General features: G+C 40.3%; 1 protein-coding gene across 4 annotated transcripts in view; it reads right to left on the minus strand.

The window, feature by feature from the left end:
- LEF1 (lymphoid enhancer binding factor 1) overlaps positions 1 to 24,765 on the minus strand; it is a 119,592-nt gene that overhangs the window by 38,714 nt on the left and 56,113 nt on the right. For all 4 annotated transcript variants that reach the window (XM_003796349.2, XM_003796348.2, XM_003796347.2 and 1 more), the window contains exon 4: positions 1,014 to 1,146. In XM_003796349.2, coding sequence (XP_003796397.1) covers positions 1,014 to 1,146 — 133 coding nt within the window. The remainder of the gene's footprint in view (positions 1 to 1,013; positions 1,147 to 24,765) is intronic.

Raw genomic sequence — 24,765 nt, forward strand, 5'->3', positions numbered from 1 at the left:
TTTTTTTTTTTTGCAGTTTTTGGCTAGGGCTGGGTTTGAACCTGCCACCTCCGGCATATGGAGCCGGCACCCTACTCCTTTGAGCCACAGGCACCACCCAAATTTTGTTGTCTATTATAGGGCAAATATAGGGCTAGACAAAAGGGTAAAATGCAGGTAATGAGAAATTTCTCCCCTTTACATTTTCTGCCTTCACGTGGTGGTATAAGATTTTTTATTTTGAACTTTCAAAGACTCTGATGAAATCCAAGTGTGTTTGTACATGGATAGGACAACATGGCGCCCTGAGAGAGCAAATCCACCCAGGAGGTTTGCCTGGAGCAAATGGGATCAAAAGGCTCAGAGGGCCAGGGCTCTCTGTCCTGCTACTAACCCAGACCTATATATATCAGGCAGCAAATGGACATTTAAATGTTTCAGACCTTGTATACATTTTCCCATAAATGAAGCAAAAATAACTGTCAATGTAGAGGAGCAAAATAAGATTGATGCTGCTTTAAAGATAGTTTTGTACTTCAATTATTGCTTATGTAATCTAATGCTGATAAATAATAGAGGATTAAAGACATAACAGAATAACCAAAGGAATTCAGAAGTCCTCCTTTCCTAATTTTTTAAGAAAATAATACCATCAACACCCTATACTACTGAAATAAATAAATATTGTAGAGCACTGAATTTTTATTATATGGGTGGTCATAAAGTTCGTGTGCAATTTAAATTTAAATTATTTGTGCACCATAATGGTTTACATTGTGGATAACAGATTTTCAGAGCTGTCACTTAGAACATAGCCATTATGCTTTCCTTTTGCATTTTGATCCTGAAAAGTAAAAGAAGTAACTAATTTTTGTGGGTTTCCAAAGAATTGCTATCAAATGAATTATTCTTGTCTTCTACAAATACACTTTGACCCACTCAGTGACATGGAGCAAGGCATCTGAAGGGTTATTCAGCGATGAAACTTGGCCCCTCATCTAGCCAAAGAGGCCTGGGAAGGCCAGGGCTCTCACCTTGTTTGGTGTTGACATCTGATGGGATGTGTGATGGGTGTGATCCTGGAGAAAAGTGCTCGTCGCTGTAAGTGATGAGGGGGGTGAGAGGATGGACTGCGTGGGATGGCTGCACCACGGGAACTTTATTTGACTGCAAAGGAACCAAGAGGGCAACAGTTAGTATCGATGCCCAGCTCTTATCTCCTCTCTCAAAGAAAAAAAATCACCTGACAGCAGTAACTAGTGGTCAGCATAACCCAAGAATCACCTCCCAACCTGGATACCAAAATCTTCTCATTTAGATCTTCAGAATTTTCCCATAGTAAATACTCCTCAAGTACATGAATATCTATTCTACCAAAAGAATTATGAGTTATTGCCCCAGTGCCCCCTTAGATATTTAGGTGGGTCACCCTTATTCTAACATGACATGGATGTGTCTGTACACACATATCCACAGTCTCTTATCTCCCCAGGGGAAGCCTGATACAGAATTACTGGAGCAAAATTTAGGAATGATTTATAAGCTATTGATTCATTATATATGTCTGGCACAAAAAAGGACACTCAAACTCAAATAATCGTTCAATGAATAAATAAATACTGCCAACATGACATGGAAATTTTTAAACATCCCAATATAAATTTGTTACATTGATATTGGCTCAGTATATAGAGTTTGTAATTCTATAGTTGTACATCTTCAGCAACGTAAAATCATTTCTTCACATTCCACATCTCTGTTAATTAAACATGATTCTCCATTATGCTTTAGCGCCTAGTTAGTCCATTTTCTGCTTCTGTAGTTTACAGAAGTATTAATTGATAAAAGGGAATTTCCAATCTTGAGTTTAGCTGTTTAATATGAAATATTGTTTTTAAGTGTTAATTATACTTGTTTACAAATTTTATTATTTAATCTGGAAGTCCAAAACTATATAACAATACTTTTTACAAGTTTAGGTTATCTACCTGGATTTCATCAATTTGAAATCTATCATCATTTTGATTGCACAGTTGAAGTTATTTTGTATTCTTCCAAGAAAGTGCTTATTAAGTAAATTAGTAATGTAAAAAAGGCTCAAACAGGTTTAATCTAAATTAGAGAGATCATTTATTATTGATATGTCAAGGTTGTACACATGTATTTGGGGCTATGTGTGATAATTTTGTGACATATGTACATTATGTAATGATCAAATCATGGTAATTGGGTATCTATCACCTCAAATGTTTATCTGTTCTATGTGTTGAGAACATTAAAATTCTTCTCTTCTAGCTATTTTGAAATATATAACAAATTATTGTTAACTATGAGTGCTATGCTATACTATGAAATACCAGATATTATTCTTTCTATCTAACTCTATTTTTATATCCATTAACCAACTACTCTAGGGGGAATCATTTTAAAGAGACTTCATAACCCCTCCCCCCAGAAAAGAAAGGAAACTCAACACAATTATAAATGTGTAAAGATGTTTCTTTCTAATTGTAAACCTCTACTAATTAAAGCAGTTTCAGAAACATCTCTGTTTAGGAACACTATAGTAATGAGTAGTATGAATTCAAGGGATATAGAATGAATTCACTAGTTCAGACATGCTTTCACCATAATTAGTTTGAATTAGTGAGATTTTACATGTTCTGTACTATCAGCTAAAATACATGTGAAATCAGTTTTCTCCAGAAGCGAATATCCATACATTTTTAAAATCTGAGGAATTGTCTGAAATTATACAGTGTGAACTGCTTAAGACACCAACCTGTGTTAACATAGTTGAGGGCTCCGGTAACACACCTGTGTACAGAGGCTGTGCCTACGACATACACTGATTTTGAATCTAGTATTTTTTACAAATTAGGAATAAAAGTATGTGACTCCAAGGGGAAGGACTACTGTCAGGAAAATGGGAAACTATGACCCTAGTAATACTTTCTCTTCATATCCTATCATTACGACCTCTATCCAAAGAAACTTACGGAGGAAAAGTAACAAAGGGGGAGAATAATACACTTCTGGACAATGATATAATCCCCATATTAAATTTTCTCTATTTTATATTAACAGTTCCTCTCTAATGGCAAAACTTGCATAGCTTATAGTCCCTGCTATTTATTAAATAGAGCACCATTATCAAAGACACACAGTTTTTCTCTATATACCTTGGCACAAACATCTATACACATAAATGTCTAAAAAAATCTTTTTAAGGTGGTGCCTGTAGCTCAGTGGGTAGGGCGCTGGCAACACACACCCAGGCTGGCGGATTCAAACTCAGCCCCGGGCCAGATAAACAACAACGACAACTCCAACAAAAAAATAGCAGGGCATTGTGGCAGGTGCCTATAGTCCCAGCTACCTGGGAGGCTAAGGCAAGAGAATTGCTTAAGCCCAAGAGTTTGAAGTTGCTGTGAGCTGTGACACCACCAGTCTACTGAGGGCAACAAAGTAAGACTGTCTAGGGCAACAACAAAAAAATCTCTTAATACTTTTTAAGTGTTAATGATGTAATTTGCCAAATACACAGAATAAGCTTCTGAAATATAAGGAATTTGGAATACTAGAAGTTGAGGTGGGCAGACATAGAGAAAGGAGGGTATTATTACAAAACCTTTTTAAAAATGGAGACAAAAATCTCAACACCTAAACATCAAAACGAATATACAGTATAACCTCCATAGCTGACCACCTCTCTACATTGACCATCTCAAGTTGACCTAATTTTCATAGACTGGACATGCACTACATATGTGTATCAGTACAGTAGGCCCTAGTTCCTTATGTTGACCACCTCTGTATGTTGACTGTTTGTTACAGTCTCCTTGCATGGTCAACTTACAGATGTTCTACTATATTTCAACTATACTTTAAATGAATATATTTCGACTGTTCTTTAGAATAACTGCTTTAAGTTTCATTTTTAAGTCTCACAAAAACTGTAATTGCCAATCTAGTATACAGAGATATTTTCTTAGGGTGGTTATAAAGAGTGAACATTGAGGAAATTTTCTGGAAATACATATATATGCACATGCACACATACATATATGTATTTTTTGCATACCCCTTTTTCCAGAGCATCACCCTAAGGAACTTGCATTAGCAGGCGGCATCTTCTTAATGTCTGACCTATCCCTCCAGTCATATAGCTCAAAATCTGGTGCCGTGAATTTTTGCTAAATTATGCTATCCTTGCTCTCCTCTTAATTTTACGGTTTTCAACACAGATTTGCTTTCCTGTGGAAAGGAGATAAGAAGCTGAGGATTTTAATTTAAGCTCTGGCCTTGTCTTATATTTTGCAAGATGGATAGTGAAAGCAGTTCTAGTAGGTATGTTAAAGCCAACAAGGATTATGTCCATTTTTCTGACCAAATAATAAAAGTAATATGAAGTCTCAATAATGTGTGTGAGCAGAATTCTAAAGGGTTATACTTTGCCTCCTGCCAACCTTCCCCACCACGTATATCAACAGAACACAGTGGATTCCAATCCACACTGCACACAGCTGACTACTGTCATCATGGCAACCTGTCCTCAGCCCTAAGAAGATCTGTGAGCTTCCTGATTTCAGGAGCTACTGTCCTTTGATACCATATGCACACACAAAGGAGGACCCTGGCACTGCTACTTTGGTCACATTTTACGACAGACAGTATAACCATTTTTAATTCTATTCTTCGAATCTCCTAACAACAATGTGGTATATTTTCAATGTGGGAGGTAGGGAGGGGAAGAATAATCAACTGACTTGACTATTTAAGTCTCTGTAGACAAATTTATCTAACTGCATCACATGCACATATATGCATGTGTATGTATGTGCATTTATTAAGTACCTAAAATGTTCCAAGCACTGTTCCAGCACCAACGACCAATACACAACTTACTTTCTAGGGGTCTAGAAGTGGGGGCAAGTAACAGGGGGTGGGTGTTGGAAACAAGGAATATGTTACAAAATTTTAAAATATAATAAGCAAAATCTGAAAGAACAGCATTAAGAACTATGAAGAAAATGAACTGAGTGTTAGGAGAGACTATGTGAGCCTGATTCCATACCTATGTAGCATGTTAAAACTGTAAAAAACCTAAAGTACATTTTGTTCAAGTTCTTTATTTTCTAAGACCAGGAGCTGCGAAACAGAGGTCAGCAGGGAAAGGGCAATCAAACCAGGATTTACTGTATAGCCCCACTCAATACCCAACTCTAGTAGCACATGGTCACTGCCATGCAATGGGAATGGAAGCCCTGGGCTGCCCAATCAGTGGAGTCAAGTAGCAGAGAAATGTAAGACTTTGGCTCTTAAGTCTGTGCTGGTTACTATACACACAGTACCTCACCTAGCAAAACCCAAGACTCCTGGTTCCTACTCAGGTGCTTTTCCCACTATGCATCTCAGTGTAGAAGGGAGGAAGGAGAAAGGGTAAGTCTTAGCTTCCAGTGGTGAATCACCAGGTATTCCCAATATGTGCCCTTTGTTTTATCATCCCAGGGTAAAACAACACATAATCACTCCAACTCGGTAAGACGCGACAGCCCCACGTCATCCCAAATGCTCCACTCTTGCTTGAAGAGGTTCAGTAACTTGTCTCAGCTCACGTGGCAGTAAGTGGCTGGGTGAGGCCTAGTACTCTGGTTTGATTCTAACTGTACGTTTTCTAATATCAGGTGATTGGTGGATGAGCCAAGGGAGAGGAATAAAAATGGAAAGAAAAAGGGGTAGAATATACCAGGGGTGAACTCTGAGTGTGCAGACATCTCCCCTGCACACATTCAGTCCTCAAACGTAGCTGTTTAGGGGGAAGCCAGAACTCTTTTCCTAAATTTGAAAAATTACCATCAGGCCATCCTAACCGCTAATACGTAATAATTACAGCAATTAACACTCACCAAGTGCTTATTGTGTGCTTAGCACTTTATCCTCACAACCACCTTTGAGGCAAGGTACCATTATTATCTCCTTTTACACATGAGGAGCTCCGTCACTTTCCCAAGGGCCTATATAGCTAATAAGTGGCAAAGCCAGGATTCAGATGCAGAAGTCTGGCTCTAGAGGCCAAATTCATTACCAGTACACCATGTGGCCTTCCTGAGAGCCAAGTACATAAAGTCTTGGACACTGAGTTGACCATCTGGGCCATACCTGACAGCATGTGACATCTGTGAAAGGACTATGTGGTCTCTGTCCCAGGCACAGGAATCACTTCAGACAAAGAGGCACCTCAGCAGAAGTGGTCACAGCTGTGGAACCTCAACTGCTGCCTTTCTCTCCAGGACTGGAAAACATTCCAAGGAAGCTTGGTTGGCTGCCACCCAGGCTGGTCCCTGCAGGTAAGGACCTCTTTGGCATCACAGCCAATAAAACCCACACCTCCTGTGGACATGAAGTGGGTGCCACTTAGGGATCCTGAGAGCCACCCCCAAAGCAGCATTCCCAGAAATGACCTACTTGCCGCTGGCAGGACCCTAAGGTGTCAGAAAGTTGTTAGCCTCCAAGGATGTGGTTCTGGGAAGAACTAAAAAAGCGGTTCGACTCCTGACTGGCTAAGCCTCCAGCTTGCTAGCAAATGGAGCGGCTGGGGAGAAACGTACTGGCCTGGTGGCTAGTCTTCATTTTCCACATCTCCAGATTTCAACTAAACCCAAAGGATCTGGCTGCACATAAAGGTCTCGAGTTCTATTTAAATTTGGCTGTCCTCTTGGTAATAACCAAATCCAAGGGAATTTTAACAAACCACCAACTTACTCAGATGAGGAATGTCATCTGTGGCCTCAATCACTGTGGTGGCATTTTACTTTTTACTAAATACTGCAAAAGTCTGAACCTCATGAAATGAAGCCGTGTGACTTCATTCTGTGCCTTCTTCTTTTCTTCTGAGGATCTCAGTGTCTCAGGCCTTCCAACAAAGAGGAGCAGTCTCAATTTACTCCAAAAGGATACACTGATTTATATGTCGACTGGCCTCAGAAGTAACACAGAATCGTGGGAATAAATACTTCCTGAGACCCACTAAAGCTAAACACCTGTTTCAGGCCTGATGTGGCTTTCAAATCAAAGACCATTACTGACTGTGACACAGCAGTATTTTTCAGATAATGATGAGGGTCCAGGCTCTAGATTGAAAATATTCCATGAGCCCAACTCTGAAGTCAAAGAGACAGGCCAGCAACCTTCATCATCATCAACTAAAATGTTTCCTAAGGGAAAGAAGAAATCCTAGGGAAAGGAACTGATATGGACTGGACATTGGTGAGTGCCAATCATTGCAGCAGTGCGTGTACACACTTTGCCACTCACCCACGTCAGGGGTATCACTGGCACCTTACTTATAGAGGAGGCAGCTAAGGGCTTTTGAACACAGAGCTAAGTAATAATTAGCCAAGAGAGGAGTCATGCTTGCAGTTTGATATCAAAGTCCCCATCTTTTCTGTCTTACACTGCTTAGTTCAGCTCCTCTCTCCACCTCAGCTGCAAACTACCCTATGGCCTGCCGTGGTCAGAACTGCAGTGAAGCATTTGGACAGGAAGAGCTGACCACTCAGAGAGGACTAATGTTACTTAGGACTACAGATAAACTGCTGGAGAGCTGCCTTACAAGGAAGTGTGGAGCATTCACTATTCTCCAAGTTCCCTACAAGGTGATGATTTTCATACTTTATATCATTTAGTGCTGAAACCACCTCTAAGTTAGGTGTTAGGATTTTTGTTTTATAAAGAAGAAAATGGGGTTCTGAGAATAATTCATTCTGGGGAGACAAATGCAAGGCCGCTGTTTGCAGTTACTGAAGTCTGTAAATAGAGGGATGGGGGTTGAGGTCAGAACCTGAGAAAGATCAGGGTAAAAGGGAAAATGATACCTGATTTGGTAAAGCTGCAACACCATATTATGTGATTCCTTTCATAAAATCTTCACCAGGCCCCTAATCCTTTAAGACTCCAAGTTAAAGTCTGTACTTTGAAAATTATAAACCAAAAAACAAATGAAAACAGATCTGAGATTTTCCTCGCTAGTGGTAAAACATTACAAATAAGGCAACATAGTGACAGATGCAGAGGCCAAATAAAGGCATAGGGCACAGAGGAAGGTGAGAGAAAGGATCACTGGATCACAGAGGTAATGCAGGGAGGGCCCTGGCTGCAGGAGTGCAGAGACTGTCCAGGACTCGTGTGCAGAGGGCAGGACTGGGGTAGAGCCAGAGCCCAGTGGGTCACATCTTCTGGATCACAGGCACTGACGGTCAGGAAACAGCTGCGTATACATGTTGATGGACTAGGGCCAAGGAGCTGGAGCATGCAGAGGGGGCGGTCAGGACACAAAGTAGACCATGAGCTCTCAGTTTAAAACTGCTGCCTGTTGCAAGATAAAGCTGCTTTGCCAATCCAATCACTTCTTGTGGATAAGCTGAAGTTTGGTCATCTTGGTGACACTGGTATCCGTGCAGGAAACAACAGAAAATAAACATATCGGTGATGATGGGTGAGAAGTCAGGAGTAAGGGCCTTCTCCTACCATGCAGACAGCTCAGAGCAGAGGCAGCAGGATATGCTACAGTGCTGTGACCCAGTGGCAAAGGTTTATAATGCCAACAAGCAACAGGAAGGGACAGAAGCAAATTCCAGAAACTTCTCTAAGTCTTATTAGCCACCATCCTGAATAGACTCATCCATCTTTCCTGGTGCTAGTGTAGGCACAAGGTTTAAAAGGTTCTTCTCCCTCAGCTGCCCACGGATGGCCTGTCTGGAAGGCGGGGAACCCACAGCCATCATGACAGCACCTCTCTACTACCCAGCTCAGAGAGTGGGAGATCTCTCCTTGGCATTCAGCACGTCCAGTAGGAAAGGAAGAATGCCTCTCCCATGGACCTAGATCCCCAATGGTGGGGTAGCAAGCTGGAGCCTGCTCCAGGCCAGAGAAGCCCTCCAGCTCCCCAGATGAGAAGAACAGATGAGTTGTTTTTATGTTCAGCCTGTAAATAGACCCTGCAAAATTCCATAAGGTTGAAACTAACAGACTTAAATTTAATTATTTCAGATTGAAAGGGGGAGTCCTTTACACTTCAAGTTACCATAAAAGGCATTTGCCTTATTTTAAACAGAATTGATTTTTGTTTTAAGATCAGGTGTGAAGCATTTACAGAATAGTAATAGAAATTCTTATGACAATTTTGTTTCATCAAGTCTTCCCTGATTTTAGTAAATGCCATATGTAAGTATTTTCTGCCTAAAACTCGGTGTTTTAATAAATAAAAAGAATAACATTTATTTCTGCAAAGGGTTCTCATTTTTCTACAGAATTTGCTGAGAGCCTTTCAGAAATCAAAAGGAAAATTACAACAAATAATTTTGGATTCAGCTAATATTAAAAAGATTAGGGCTAAAAGTATAAATGATTGAGAGCTTAAGTTTATTAGAAAGATCAAGTCATTATCTATGAATGTATAAATGTGATATTTACACTATAAAATAAGCAGTAAAGCTATTATATCGAATTGTGCTATCTATTAAGGTAGCCATTAATCATTGGCCTTGGCCCCTGAAAAGATGGCAATCCAAATTGAGGCATGCTAAGTATTTTGAAATAACTTTGACATTCTGTGTTCAATAAAAGTATGACTAAAATTAATTTTACCCTTTTTTGGATGTAGCTGTGAAAAAATTTAAAATTACATATAAGACTGGCATTTATGGTTTGCATTATATTCTAGCAGGCAGCTCTGCTTACAGTTCAAAAGGGGAACTGCTTCCTTTCTCTCTTATATTCCCTTTTTTTTTTGAGACAGAGTCTCACTTTGTCAGCGTCAGTAGAGCACCATGGTGTCATAGCTCACAGCAACCTCAAACTCAGAGGCAGGTGGATTGCTGGAACTCAAGAGTTTAAGAGCAACTTGAGCAAGAGTGAGATCCTGTTTCAAAAAAATAGCTAGGTGTTGTGTCTGGTGCCTGTAGTCCCAGCTACTCAGGAGGCTAAGGCAAGAGAATCTATTGAGCCCTAGAGTTTGAGGTTGCTGTGAGCTATGACACCATGGCACTCTACTCAGGGTGAAAAAAGTGAGACTCTGTTTAAAAAAAAATACCTAATACACATTTCAGATTCATTACAAGTTACCAATGAACTCATTCCTTGACAGGTAACCATCTTTTCCATTTCACGTCACAGCATACTGTCTGGGAAGAAAAAGCAGAGCTTATCTTGAGTGAAAATGATGCTGCAGGTATCACTACTCACAAGATGTACTAATATGAGTCAAGAAAAAATAACCTTTTGTTTGGGATTTAAAAACAAAGTCCTGAAATGAGTTAGATTGAGGCTGAAGACTCACATGGCAAAGAAAGCAGAATTTAATTTTGTACATTTTGATTACCTTAAAGCTCTCAAATAATGGAAAATTTTCCTTGAAAATATTTGTTTCAATTGCACAAAAAAAAGAGGAAGCAAAATGTAAAGACTTTTAAAAGACTTTTAATTCTATAAAGATTATATTACCCTCAATTTATAGCTGTGTGCTGGAGCAAACTTGTTCTAGCTTATGAAAGCTAATGGCTAAATTTTCAGGAATTTTTGAGGCCCTGTTATTATCATGTTGGTAGCTTGAAATTGGTCATGGTGGGATTATTTGCACCATGGAAACTGGCCAATGTGAAAAGTCCCCTCTCCCCCAAGCCGGTTGTTAAACATGTAACAGCACACCACTGGCAAACACTGAATCCCTTCCTAAATTACTCAGCAAAAAAACTCTTTCCTTTCCTTATTTCTCTTTAACAAGCAATAGGATCATAATCTTGATCTTTGCCTGAAGCTACATCCAGAAGGAGAAATTTCAAAGATCTTCACTGGACCATAATCTAGCATGACCTGCTGCACTTCATAGCCCACCTCCTGCTCACACCAGCAGGATGCACAAGCTCCCAGTCACTGGTTACTCTGCTTCCTGACCTCTGTGCCTGAACAGCATGAAGTAAGCTGCTTCTGAGTAAGCAGGTAGAAGGAGCACATGCACAGCAATGGGAAGAGCTTTTTGAAGGATTCACAGGCATCTTCTTCCTTTCTTTTACTTCCCCCTAAAATAGTTAATATAGGCAAAATCATATAAAATATTTGATGTAATTATTTTAGAAAGTTATCCAGAAGAAATGAACTTTACACAAAAAAGCAAATAACTGAGACTATTTAACATGTATTAATGTATTAGTAAGGAATACATTAATGCAGCCTTCAACATGAGAGCAATGTGTCAGAGAGCAGTTTTCTAGAAGCTGGCATTGGGCTAAATACTGTATTTAAAAAAGAGAGAGGAGAGACTTTTTTTATAGCAGGTTCAGTCAAAAGAACATGATATACATTCTTTCTAGAGAATATGGAAATTAGCTTAGGAATTTCTGAAAACAATTATGGAACTTGGGAAAGGGGGATAAAGGAATAAAAATGATTCAAGAGCTAATTCAAAAATGTTCTTAAGACACTCAACTCTTTGCTTATGCCCAGGCTGCTGGTGGGGGCCAGTTAGTGAACAAATAATAGCATATTGAATTTGAAGTCTAAATATCTGAGGAGGCTGATTGCCGTGGCTCACGCCCATAATTCTAGAACTCTGGAAAGCCAAGGCAGGAGGATTGAGACCAGGAGTTCAAGACCAGACTGGCCAACACAGTGAGAGCCCCATCTCTATAAAAATGTTTTTAAAAACAGCCACGTGGTGGGGCGATGCCTTTGGCTCAAAGGAGTAGGGCGCTGGCCCCATATGCTGGAGGTGGTGCGTTCAAACCCAGCCCTGGCCAAAAACTGCAAAAAAAAAAAAAAGCCAAGTGGGGTGGTGCATGTCTGTATTCCCAGGTTGAAACAGACAGATCACTTGAACTCAAGAGGGGTTCAAGGTTACAGAGAGCTATTAAAATACTACTGCACTCCTGCCTGAGCAACAGAGTGAGATCTTGCCTCTTTAAAACAAACGAACAAATAAAAAACCCTAGGTACTATTTTTGGTCCTGCCTGCTATCTATTGTATGAACTTAGGCAAATGACTTACCCTTTCTGTGTTTCATATTCCTCACTAAATAAGGTGTATGTTTTCCCCAGCTATGTTTGCACAAGGATCAAATGAGATCATGCATGAAAAACACTTTGAGAATGGTAAAACACTATGTAAATACAATATTAATTCCACTTTGGGAAAAAAGAAGTCATTAAGCTCATTTCTTACACTGAGAATATTATTACTTAAGTCAACACGCATGACTTCAGTGAATACCAAATAAATCTAACTTTGAAATTTGCCGAAACAATTAATAATAGCCTCAAAGAATCCTCTCATAATCACTGTACTTCACTACTGATTTGCAGCCTTAAAGAGATCTCTGCTTTTCTATTAGGATAACTTTGTGTAAGGATTTTTTTCCTACAGTGTAAATATGTCACAATATTGTTCATATAAATACTTGAAGGATATCTCAATTTACCTCTTTAATATCTTTAATATGTGTCAGCTATGAATATAAACTATTTTTTTTTTTTGAGACAAGGTCTTACTCTGTTGCTTAAGCTGGAGAGTGAAGTGACTCTTCATTGCTCTCTGCTACCTCAAACTCCTTGTCTCAAGCTAAGTCAATAGACATGTGCCACCACACCCAGCTGCCTTTTAAAATTTTTTTGTGACGTTGGGGTCTTACTATGTTGCTCGGATTGGCCTCAAACTCCTGCCCTTAAGTGATCCCCCGCCCCTGCTTCCCAAAGATTACAGCAAAGATTACAGGTGTGAGCCACTGCGGTTAACCTGAATACCAATATTTTAAAAACAATTTTAAATGTAATTTTTTTTGAGAGTCTCTGTCACTCTGGGTAGAGTGCCATGACATACTAGCTCACAGCAACCTCAAACTCTTGTGCTCAGGTGATCTTCCTACATCAGCCTCCAGAGTAGCTGGGACTACAGGCGCCCAAATATTTTTATATCGGCTTGAAAAGATGTAGATGAATAGATGATGGGCAGGGTAGGCTAATTCAAAAAGTGAAAATATATAAATATACACACAAAGGAAAATGACCCATAAATGCAGCAGGTAACAAGAACGGTAAACGCAAGTGAGAGGAATGGGCAGGTTAGACCCTGAGTGTAACAACTTGAAGTCTGTGACTTATGAGCACTGGATCCTTGGCACCAACAAATACCCTCAGTGCCTTTCCAGCTCTAGTGATCTTGTGACCACAAGGGTTCTAAAGCTCTGAATTCTAGTACTCTAATATTCCAGAGTTCTGACACTATGGCTAGAAGTGGATGAAGGACGTTAGGAAAGCAAAAGAAAGAAGTGCATATGGTCAGAAGGAACTTATTTATCAAAATTTTTAAAAATCAGCTTTAAGATGAATCAAGGCCACACTGCTGATGGTGGGCACTGGTTTGCTGGCAGCCTGCACTGGCAACCTGAAGCAACATCAATAAAGCTGACAAGAGAGCATGAGCATTTTAATTATTTCGACTGTCACTGAAATGATTACTAACCTGACTTTTTTCTAGTGCAAGGACCTATAAAATGGTGCTAATCATTACAATCTAGAAATAAAACCTATCAGATAAGATGTGGTCCTCCTGCCAAAATTCCACTCTAGGCTGTCTCCTTTCTGCAGTAAAGACAGGAGCCACTGTGTACGCCTATGCTCTGAATCTGCCTTGAATCTCTACCACTAAGCTAACCTTCATAAACTCAGTCTGACACGTCAGTAATCAGAGCATCCAGTCTCAGAAATCAGACAGGGAGATGGCAGCCACCCAATGGTTGCTCAGGCACATAAAGGCCAGTCCAAAGTCTCTGGCTGATACACAGAGAGTATGTTCAGAGGTTCTAAGTTCTATGACTTGCATGAGCACAGCACTATGATCCTCCAAGCAGAAAATGTGGGGTAAGAGTCCTGCTTCATCTCGGAAGTCTGAATTCTAAGTCTCCTCTAGGCAGTACTTCAAAGAAGACATGTCTTTGGCAGCCTGGTCTAGATAAGAATAAGCCATTCCAAGGAGAGGCTGAGGTCTTGAGAGAGAAAGGATTAAACAACAAAAAACAACCCACAAAATTTACATTAGTTCACAGAGTGTTTTTGCGTTCCTCATTTCATTGGATCTCACTAGCACCCTGTAAAATAAGTATCACATGTTTCAGAGGAGGACAAAAAAGCTCAGTGAAACCCAAAAGTGTAAATAGAAAAGCTGGACTCAACCCTGTTTTCTTTCAGCAAACCATGATGCAGCCCATCTCCTGGTCATACAGGAGCCTATAGGCCCTCTTACCACAATGGTAAAGGCTGACCTAGAGCGAGCCACAGGGCCTCAGGGGCAGATGTGAGAAGTGTCAAGCTGTAAATGTAGCCACAGAACTCTCTTCTTCTTCTTAAAATGCTATCATCATCTGTGTCTATGTTTTAGAAATGGGTATGGAGTATCATTTGAACACACTAAGGAACAGTACAATCAAGACATACATTATTCACAAGCCCTGTGATTTCTAAGCCAAGTTGATGAATGGATTGTCAAGAAGGATGTAAGCTATTCTTACATATTTGGAAGATTCTGTATAGGACAAAGAATCATCATTTTAAAGAGTGGATCTATGTGCCTATGCTTCTCACCTTCCCCTTAGTTTTCCAGTTTATGCTAATAATGGTGATTTCTTCAGGCTCTCAATTCTTCCAGCTAATTAGCAGTGCTTCGGATATCTCTTCTACCTTGATTGTTATGGCTAATTCTTGCAAATAATAAAACTTATTTAACCACAGTTTGAAAATGTCTATTAAAAAAACTCTGGGGATTCATTTTCCCTACCTGCCCTATTTAATCCAGTTTCAACGTGTAGAAGTGGAGATACTGTAAGTCAATGTAAAGAACACATTTTCTTTTGTTTGTCATAACCTGAATTTTTCCTCCTCTCCTTATTACTAATTCACTTAGTGTTTTCTCTAACCAAACGTATTAACTTGTTTAACCCCTCATTCTCTTTTAAAATTTTTGTAAGAATTTGATGTTTAGCACTTTAAAGAGATATTCAAAAGACAGAAAAACAGTTTTGCAGTTTGCCAGAGGTAAACACAGAACTACCACATGACTCAACACTTTCACTCCTAGGACCTGAGAAAATTGGAAGCATATATTTACACAAATGCTTTCAAACAAATGTTTCTAACAATATTATTTGTAACAGCCCCAAACTGGAAACAACCCCAAATGTCCATCAACTGAAGAATGGATAAACAAATGGTGGTATATTATACTGAGTATTATTCAGTCACGAAAAGGGGCAAAGTATTAACACTCAACTGATAAACCTTGAAAACACTGTGTTAAGTGAAATAAATTGTACATAAAGAGGCTCCATGACTTCTGAACAGGCAAAGGCTTGGAGACATACAGAACAAGGGGTTGCCAAGGCTGAGTGCAGGGGGAAATGAGATGACTGTAAATAGATGAAGGTTTTCCTTTTTGGAGTAATGAAAATGTTCTGGAATTAGGTAGTGGTAATAATTGTACAACACAGTGAATATACTAAAAACCACTGAATTATACACTTTACATGGTGAATTTTAAGTTATGTAAATTATATCCCAATTAAAAAAATAAACTGAAGACACAAAAACTGATTTGGACTGAATGAAGGCTAATTTTACTTTATACAAAAGGCAAATCCAAGTGAAATTTTACCGTATATGTGTATTATATCTCTGAACCTTGTAATTTTATGTGCAGTGATGACAGGGGACTCTCAGCAGGCTAAAATTGGGATCATACAGAACCAAAGCACAACCCACACAGCAAAAGCATGACATACTGTGTGTGTTTAAGGAATGGATGACATCCACACTACCATACGCAGGACACACCTAGGAGTTCTCCTCACTCCCTCCAACCTAACACACAATTTCGGGACCCATCTCACAGCCATAGCACAAGAACTATCATTAGCCCCTCTTTCCCCCTCTCCCCTTCCCAGGGCACACTCTGTCCAGACCTATTCAATAAATAGGATTAACTGACTCTGTGCGCACTGCCGCTGTACTAACAGTTGGGAAGTGGAGATGTGCCTTTTCAGGTATTCTCTGAACTGTCAGGGGGATAATTAGGGAGTGTGCAAACCTTCTGGAGACCCACACTGTCTTCTCAGCTTGCTCCAGGCTGTCCGGTGGATAGATGGGCGTGTGCTGGCATGCTCAGGAGGGCCCTGTCACCAGTGTCCATCAATAACCTTGAAACTGTTCATAGTTAACCGTTAGCGCTCAGTACTACAGTTTATGTCTCTCCTTTATTTAAAAATGCGGCACTTTTTAAAACTTCTATGAAGAATCCACCTTAATATAACATCTACTCCTTAAGAAGACTACTGAGGTGGTAATAAAAAGTTTAAAAGCCACGCTATCAGAATTTCAAAAAATTGTTTTTACCTCCAATATTTCCATTTTCCAAAGCAGTTTCAAAATTAACATCAATAATGTTTGAAATCATGATTTTTACAGATATGAAGGAAATTTTACATTTTCTATCTCATTTCTCTGTAGAAGATCTGGCTAAATTCTTACAATAGAGCAATGGATATGATCCCATCCCTTCCAATTTGAAATCTCTATCAGGGCTTTCATTACCTCCCATTACAGAGTATGTGCAAAGTGACTCCTGGGCTTAAGATGAAATATTCATTTACCTCATAAGAAAGGGGGAAAACTACCACTTCAAAGTGATCGAGTGCAAAGCAGTTTATTAATATGGAATTCCAGAGCTAAAAGGAGCCTGAGGGTTCAATCAAGTCTGACTATGCTCAGTCAGCCAGTGAGGAAAGCCACATTCAGAGAAGCCGGGCAGCTGGGCCTGTAGTCGGCCTCCAGAGGTTCCCCCTCCAAATCCAGCACCCCACCTTGAGACACCAAGCTACTATGAGACTTAGTCAGAGATGCTCAGAGGTAAGCCCGGATTAGCAGCCCGACCAATTCAATCTATCTATTCTGACTCAAACATGTAATTGAATTCCTACCACGTTAAAATTCTATGCCAAGGAGGCATGGCAAAGGGACAAAGTAAAATCTCATCACTGATAATAAGGAACTTAGTATCTCCTCATGGAGGTAAGATATAGCTGCAAATAACTATACTGTGTAATGTTAATAGCAAAACCAGGCCAATTTAGAGATGACATTCTAGGCAGGAGGTAGTAAGGGCATAGGGAAGGCAGTGACGGTGAGAATGGTCACAAAGGTGAGTGCCCCTGGGGAGGCAGGGAAAGCTGACCTGAACTTGGTGATAGCCTGGGTGTGGTGGGTGAGGGGGAAAAGCAGGACAGGCTTCCAAGACTGAGGCTACCAGGATGGGCTGGCAAGGGAAGAGTGGCAGGATGAGGAATGAGATGGGCTCCATTGTTAGTGTTTACTGGAAGCAAATCCGCAACAATCATAATACTATACATCCATGTACTAATTAGGGTATTTCTGTGGTTGTCATTTCATGTAACAAAATTTGCAAAATGATTTGCATGAGGTCACCAGGCTACAAAGTAGGAGAACCAGTGCAAGACTCTAAGGCTGGACTCTGGTGTGGGCCATCCTGTATCTACAATGCTACCTACCACGGGTGAGCTTCAAAGATCACCTGTAGAAATACAAATTATTTTACCATAACCCAGTCAAATTGGTGAAATACACAAACACACACACAGGGTTGCCATAAAGTTCATGTGCAATTTAAAAATGCACATGAACTTCACGGGTATCAGGTGTGTGTATGTAAAGTGATATCATATAAGCATCCAAAAACACTAATGAGGGAAAGGTTATACATATTTACATTCCTTTTATACTTCTGTGAGCCCTCAGAGAGAGGAAGCCATCTGAGTGGAGAAGTTGAACAGGTGTGAAAATGGGTTAACTACAGAGGGATGGGTAGAAGTCAGACAGCAGGCCAGACACAGCAGTGGTTCCCAGAGTCCCATAGCTGGCTGGTCACTTAAGCTTGATTAGAAAGTACAAAAAAGCCCTACACCTCACATGCCTCATGATAAAAAGATCCATTGATCTTGGGGGAAAGGCTCTAGCCCACTCTCTGCCCCTCAATATGACTTTCATCATTTTTATTACACACAAATATACAGACTCACATCTCAAGAGAAGGGCTGAGGTCAACGACCTCTGCAGGCAATGACTTCTGTGTGTATGAGCACAGAGAAAGAAAAAGAGATCTGGTTTTTAAAGATCACATAGATTTAGCAGCCTTAGTTGTGGGGAAAAAGTGAAATTTCATATCTAGTCCACAGAGAGAAAAAATAAGACTAAAAATATATGCACTGATATGTGAAACACAATACTAACCTATAAGACTAGAGGGGATATTTATTTCTCTCATGCTTTTCTGTATTTTCCAATATTTTTACCTAAAATATTAAGCATTATCCTTATAATCAGAGGATTTTTATTTTATTTTTTTAAAAAAGGAAAATGCAGTGCTACTTGAGCTTTCTTATTTATTTATTTATTTATTTATTTTGAGATAGAGTCTCACCCTGTTGCCCTGGGTAACCTCAACAGCAACCTCCAACTCTTGGGCTCAAGTAATCCTCTTGTCTCAGCCTCCTGAGTAGCTGGGGCTACAGGCGCCCACCAGGACACCCAGCTAGTTTTTCTATTTTTAGTAGAGACGAGGTCTCACTCTCACTCAAGCTGGTCTCAATCTCCTGAGCTTGAGAGATTCACATGCCTCAGCCTCCCAGAATGCTAAGATTATAGGCATGAGCTACCACGCTCAGTCCTAGCTTTCTTGTATGAAAGAAGTTCTATGCTTTGAATTTTATTTTGGATAGCCACTGAAGTTAGAGTCACATGTAAATTTTTTGGTTTTTCATAAAATTTCCCCTTATGTTGCTGTCAAGGAAGTGAATATCTTCACACACTCTCTGAGAACATTTTAGGTCCTTTGAAGGGAAAATAAAATGGGGTGTTACATCCTCTGACTATAGTGGAGGCCAACAGTCCAATTTCACCCCTTACCTCCCACCCCACTGCTGCCTCTCACTGTTGTTTTCCCTGTTAGTGGTAACAGAAAGAACAAGAGACAGGAAATCTAGTACAAGGGCACATAACGAGAAAGAATAATGAGTCCATGAAGGTTCTTACAGTGGGAGCCACGAGAGCCCCAGAAAGCACAGCTGTGGCAACTCAGAGTCAGACATCCACAGCACTAAAGCTGGTTGAGAAAGGGCCAGCTCCTGCAGGGCAAGGCTTGGGGGAAGGCAAAAAAGCCATGGAGTGGTGCTCATCACTTTAATTCAACAGAGACATGCAAGTTTCGATGAGACCCAACCATTTATCTATTTGATCACTCTGGAAGGGTACAGCTGCAAGAGACCTCAACCCTGATATAATACTCTATAATAGTATGCTTCAACTTTGAGGTTTCCTCTCCAAGTTGCTCAGATTTTCCACATCAACCTTCAGGTGCTTTGCAAGAGATGACTGTTTTGTAACAAGTCCCAACATTGTGCTGGTAATGAAAAGGTCTCAGTTTATCATCTTCTTATCTGCAATCAGTTTGTCATAGCACCTCCTTCTTACTTTCAGCTTCTTCTAGATTTGACTCAGTCACAATATACCCTTTCTCTTTGCAACCTGACCTGGTTAAGGGGTGCAGCACTAATAATGTTTTTCTGGATTTGGCTTTCCTATCCAAGTTAAAGCAAGACATGCATAAGGATTGATGTTTTCTTTCTGTGCGTGTAAAATAGACTTTTAAAACACAGGAGCTAACCAATGCTCTTGGAACAGGGGACACTTCTATCAAAATAACAGTGGCCATACCATCAAGAGAAACACTGCAGTGGCTGGAAACATATCCCACTTGCTGGTCTCACCAGATCTTTTCCATACGGTAAAGACAACCACCCATGAAATCAAAACAAATCAATTATGTCTCAGTTTCCTTATTTAAGAGATAGACATTCACTGAGTTAGGGTTAACAGTTAAATCTTAGGTTTAAAAATAAACAGAAAACAAGTCCTTCTTTTTGAGCTGCAAGTTTCTCCTCCCTCACACTCTTACTCCTATTAACCTTCTTAATTACATTAAAAAGAATCTTGGGTATAGATCTTACAAATAATTAGAGTTGACTTACGTGTGTTTTTCATTCTCTATTTGCAACCAGAAACAACAGAATTGGATCCAGACCAAGTATCAAATTCAATAGGTCTCTCCTGTGTCCCCAGCTTAGCATGCAAACTTTGATGTATAAAAACTTAACATTTCTACCTAGGGATGTAGTTTTGATAACAAAGGAGCTTGGCAGACAAAGGGTAATTTGTAAAATCTGCTAGAAGCTACTTATCTGCTGTGGGCATGCAAACTTTAGGCATATTTGAGTTAGCACCTGTGTAGAACTAATTAAATTGGAGGAAAGAAGAGAAATCCACTCCTTGTAAGGCCATCAACAGTATGCCTCAGTGTTTTAGCCTAAGCACTTCCTCGGTGCTCAATTTGTTTCAATTATTAACAGACGAAAGCTAAATGCTGTTGACTTGCTGGAGGCTGTAATCATCTAGAAGGGCCTCTAAAAATAAAAAGGGGACAAGCTGTCTTTCAGTATAGTAAGATGATTAAACATGAACCCCAGAGCCAGGCTGCCTGGGTATGAATATCACTTCTGCCACTTAATGACCGGGTGACTTTTGTCAAGTCACTCCATTGCCATTTGTCCAGTGTCTTCATTTGTAAAATGGGATTAAGAACAGGATCACCCTTGAAGGAATAGAAGAGGAGTATATGGATGAATATTTACAAACTACCAGAACAATGCCTGGCACCTGGTAAGCACTATGTGAATGTTAAACAAACAAACAAACAAACAAATGTGATGTGCTTAGAATGATGATCAATAAGCATTATATACTACTATTCCCATCTGATGTAAATTATAAGCTAGAAAACATAAGCTACAAGATTCAGGAACCTAATGTAAAAGGCATTCCCGAAGTTCTAAACTATGGCCTTTTATTATACACACATGGATTTTTTGAAATCCAGAGAATTTATTTTCCATCATTTAAGTCCCAAGCTCTTGGGGTGGGAGGGCAGGGACAGTAAAAGCCCACAGAAATACACATCTTCTCAGCTCCATAATTAAAAAGAAGTCACCATTAGAGAACACAGATTCATTTGAAGTTCACCAATACAAATTACTTTCTCCCTGTATTTGAAGCAATTATCACTTTTAAAGTCTAGTGGGGGAAAGGTGTGAAAGGGAAAGTAATGAAGATGTGTTAGAACTGCTCCTCCCTTCAACTGTCCACGCACAGCAAGAGCAGGCAGCCTCTGGAGGGAGGGGAGATGGGGAAGAAAGGCAGGTGGCATTGCTGGCTAAACAGTTTTCCAGGTAGAAAATTAACATCCTCCAAACAATACATAATTGTTAAAATTTTCTGCCTCTGCTATTTTGAGTATAGCAACGGGGTCACTAAGTACTATAATCGTTTCCTTATGGGCCATGTTTTCACTTTCTGAAATTAACACATTTCATTATTACCATTTCTCAGAAGTCAGAATTTCCCTCAGACATCATATATTATAGGCATTTACTATCTCTACGATTTAATAGCTTCAATCTGTCCCTAGTGATACTACTGTGTGTCTGTTTCCTACAAGGTTGCTAATAGGATGATTATAATTGTCTTTGAGTTTGAATTTGTGTTGGTATTTTATTTAAAAAGAAACAAAAATCCACAAAGGAGGTTTTTCCTCCAATAAAGAGACACACCAAAATTCTTCATTTCTTCACCCTCCTAAAAATGCTTTCCCATCACATCTCTTGGGAAATTGCCCCAGCTAGTCTGTGCCCCTCCCCCAACGTGGATGCCCCAGGCAGGCCTCCCGGGGTAAGCAAGATGGGCAGATCTGGGCCAAAGTCTTGGCTCTGGCCCCTTCATTACCTTTGTTTAGTCACTTAACTTCTGCTTCCTCATCTATAAAATGGAAGTAATATCTACCTTACAATGTATGGTAAGAATCAAAGAAAATATGTGCAGGATTCACAGCCCTTCACACTGCCCAGTAAGTGCAGGGCAATCCACATTATTTCAAATCCTGGCTAGGTTTGATCTCGTAAAATCTGTCCTCTGCATTCCTCTACGTTTAGTGGCATTTCAATGAAAGTCGGTGTTTATCAATTCAGGAGAAAGATAGGTCATCTTTCCATAGGCTAGATTATCTAATGATTGGATAAAACTGGATCAGCAATTTCTCTAAGCTCTTTCAGAACAGAATGTATAGGGCTGAACTGCAATCACCCTCCATACTTCCATAGGATATACCACATGAAAGAACACCTATGTCCAAAAGGAAGAGGAAAAGATCATCACTGCTGATTGAACTGAACTCCTGTAAGGGCAAATGAAGAATGTCTGCCTGTGAGATATGCCTAGATGTGACTGTCTGCACCTCCTTCCATTCCCACTGGCTTTTTTCCTGAATGTATCTAAAAGTTGTGATGATTACACAAGAGTTATATTTTTGTCTTGACTCACAGCACATTGGCCTGTAGCTAATCTTTGCAAGCACTACCTGCTGAGTGTGCTTGGACACCCAGCCCATGAACTGCACTGTTGGCTAAGTCACCTTCCCACGACCAGCCCATGCTTCAGTCCCCACAACTCCTACATAGAACAGAAGAGGGAAAACCAGAGATGACTGCAAAAAATGATTCTTTCCCTTTTGCAGACACCAAACACATTTCTAGCCCTGTTATCTATCCCCATCACTTTATTTAATAAGAGCAGGAAGAGTAAAGAAAAGGATGGAAAGAGCAGCAAGAAAAATGTTAGCACACAAAAAATACTATCAGGTGGATTTAGGTCCTATGCTTATGGTGGACTACTGGCATGACATGGCATCTATGAAATGGAGCCATGCTCTGAATCCCCTTCAGGGTCAACACAGGCGAAGACCAGGGCTGTCAGAGACAGATTAGAAACAGTGGCAGTCACCTATTAAGGGTTCGATGGTGCTAGGATATTGGGATGTCAAGCCTTGTATACACCAGGTGGCTGCTGGGGCTTTAGAAACTTCCTTCTCCAGATTCCTGCTCTGTGAGCTTGTGGTAGTTTAGATGTGGTCAGTTGAGGGCCCTGAGGTATCTGCTCCCACAAGAAGAGGCCCAAGAAGAGCCAATGCCAGTATAAATAGTTCCTAGGCCTAAGGTTCAGTTTTGCACTATGTGCCCCATTGCCACCTGTGTAGTATCCTGGTACTGATTTCCCCAGGCAAAGAGAAAGTATCCCTTGAATTGCCAACAGGATTTGTGGTGACCACCCCCACCCACCTGTGAGCCCACAGCATGCTCTGGTGGTTAAGAGGACAGCATCTGAAGCCAGATCACCAGGGTCTGAATCTCAATTCTGCCTCTTGTTGTGTAACCTTGGGCAAGTTACTTATTCTTTATGTGCCTTAATTTTTCCTAAATTGAAAATAAGGATCAGGCCTGGCATGGTGGCTCATGCCTATAATCCTAGCACTCTGGAGGCCAAGGCAGTAGATTGCTTGAGCTCAGGAATTCCAGACCAGCTTGAATAAGAGAGAGACCTCATCTCTACTAAAAATAGAAAAACTAGCTGGGCATTATGGTGGGTGCTTACAGTTCCAGCTACTCAGGAGGTTGAGGCTAGAGAATTGCTTGACCCCAAGAGTTTGAGGTTGCTATGAACTATGATGATGCCAGGGTGACAGAGTGAGATTCTGTCTCAAAAGAAAAGAAAAGAAGGAAGAACCATAGTAACAGCACCTATTTCATACTGTTGTTAAGGCTCAGTTAAGTGAGCCACTATTAGTTTTTAGAATAGTTCCTGGCTCATAATAATGATACACATATTTTTTTTAATTGTTTGGGATTCATTGAGGTTACAAAGAATTAGGTTACTCTGATTGCATTCATTAGATACAGTCCCTCTCATAATTGAGTCCCACCCCCAAGAGGAGTACCATACACTATGACCCCATCCCCTTCCCTCATTTCCTCTCCTCTCCCTGCTCCCTCATTCCCCAACCCTACCCATTGTATTATTATTATTATTATTATTTTGAGACAGAGTCTCACTACATCACCCTCAGCAGAGTGCCATGGCGTCACAGCTCATAGCAACCTCAAATTCTTGGGCTTAAGTGATTCTCTTGCCTCAGCCTCCCGAGTAGCTGGGACTACAGGTGCTCGCCACAACGCCTGGCTATTTTTCTGTTGCAGTTGTCATTGTTGCTTAGCTGGCCTGGACTGGATTCAAACCTGCCAGCCTCGATGTATGTGGCTGGCACCATAACCACTGTGTTATGGGTGCCAAGCCCCACCCCCTGTATAAGCTCATCTACCGCCTTAATATTAGAATTGAGTATATACACATATATGTTTGTTAAATAGGTACATTGTAAAGATAAATCAACATCTGCAGCATGGTAACCAAACATCCTTGCCTATAGGTGGAACCAATACAATGGTTTAGTGTGAACATAATGAGTATGTGCTCCTCAGGGTAATCCTGAACCCTCACACTAGAACAGCTCAGAAAAAGAATAATCGAATGTCACCTGCCCCTAAAATACACCCCAGATACCCATAAAGTATACCACAGAAAAGCCATACAAGCTCTGTCAGAAACCACTCTGGTGGAAGAAAAACAACACTAGCAGAGGCAGAGGCCCATGAATGGAAGCCTGATGCTGCCACAAGTCTCTCAGCTGTAAAGTGCAGAATTCTACTCAAGGGTGAGATTATTATTAAAATG

This window comes from Otolemur garnettii, unplaced genomic scaffold (assembly GCF_000181295.1).
Source record: "Otolemur garnettii isolate 467f Iridium unplaced genomic scaffold, OtoGar3 scaffold00103, whole genome shotgun sequence".
Lineage (NCBI taxonomy): Eukaryota > Metazoa > Chordata > Mammalia > Primates > Galagidae > Otolemur > Otolemur garnettii.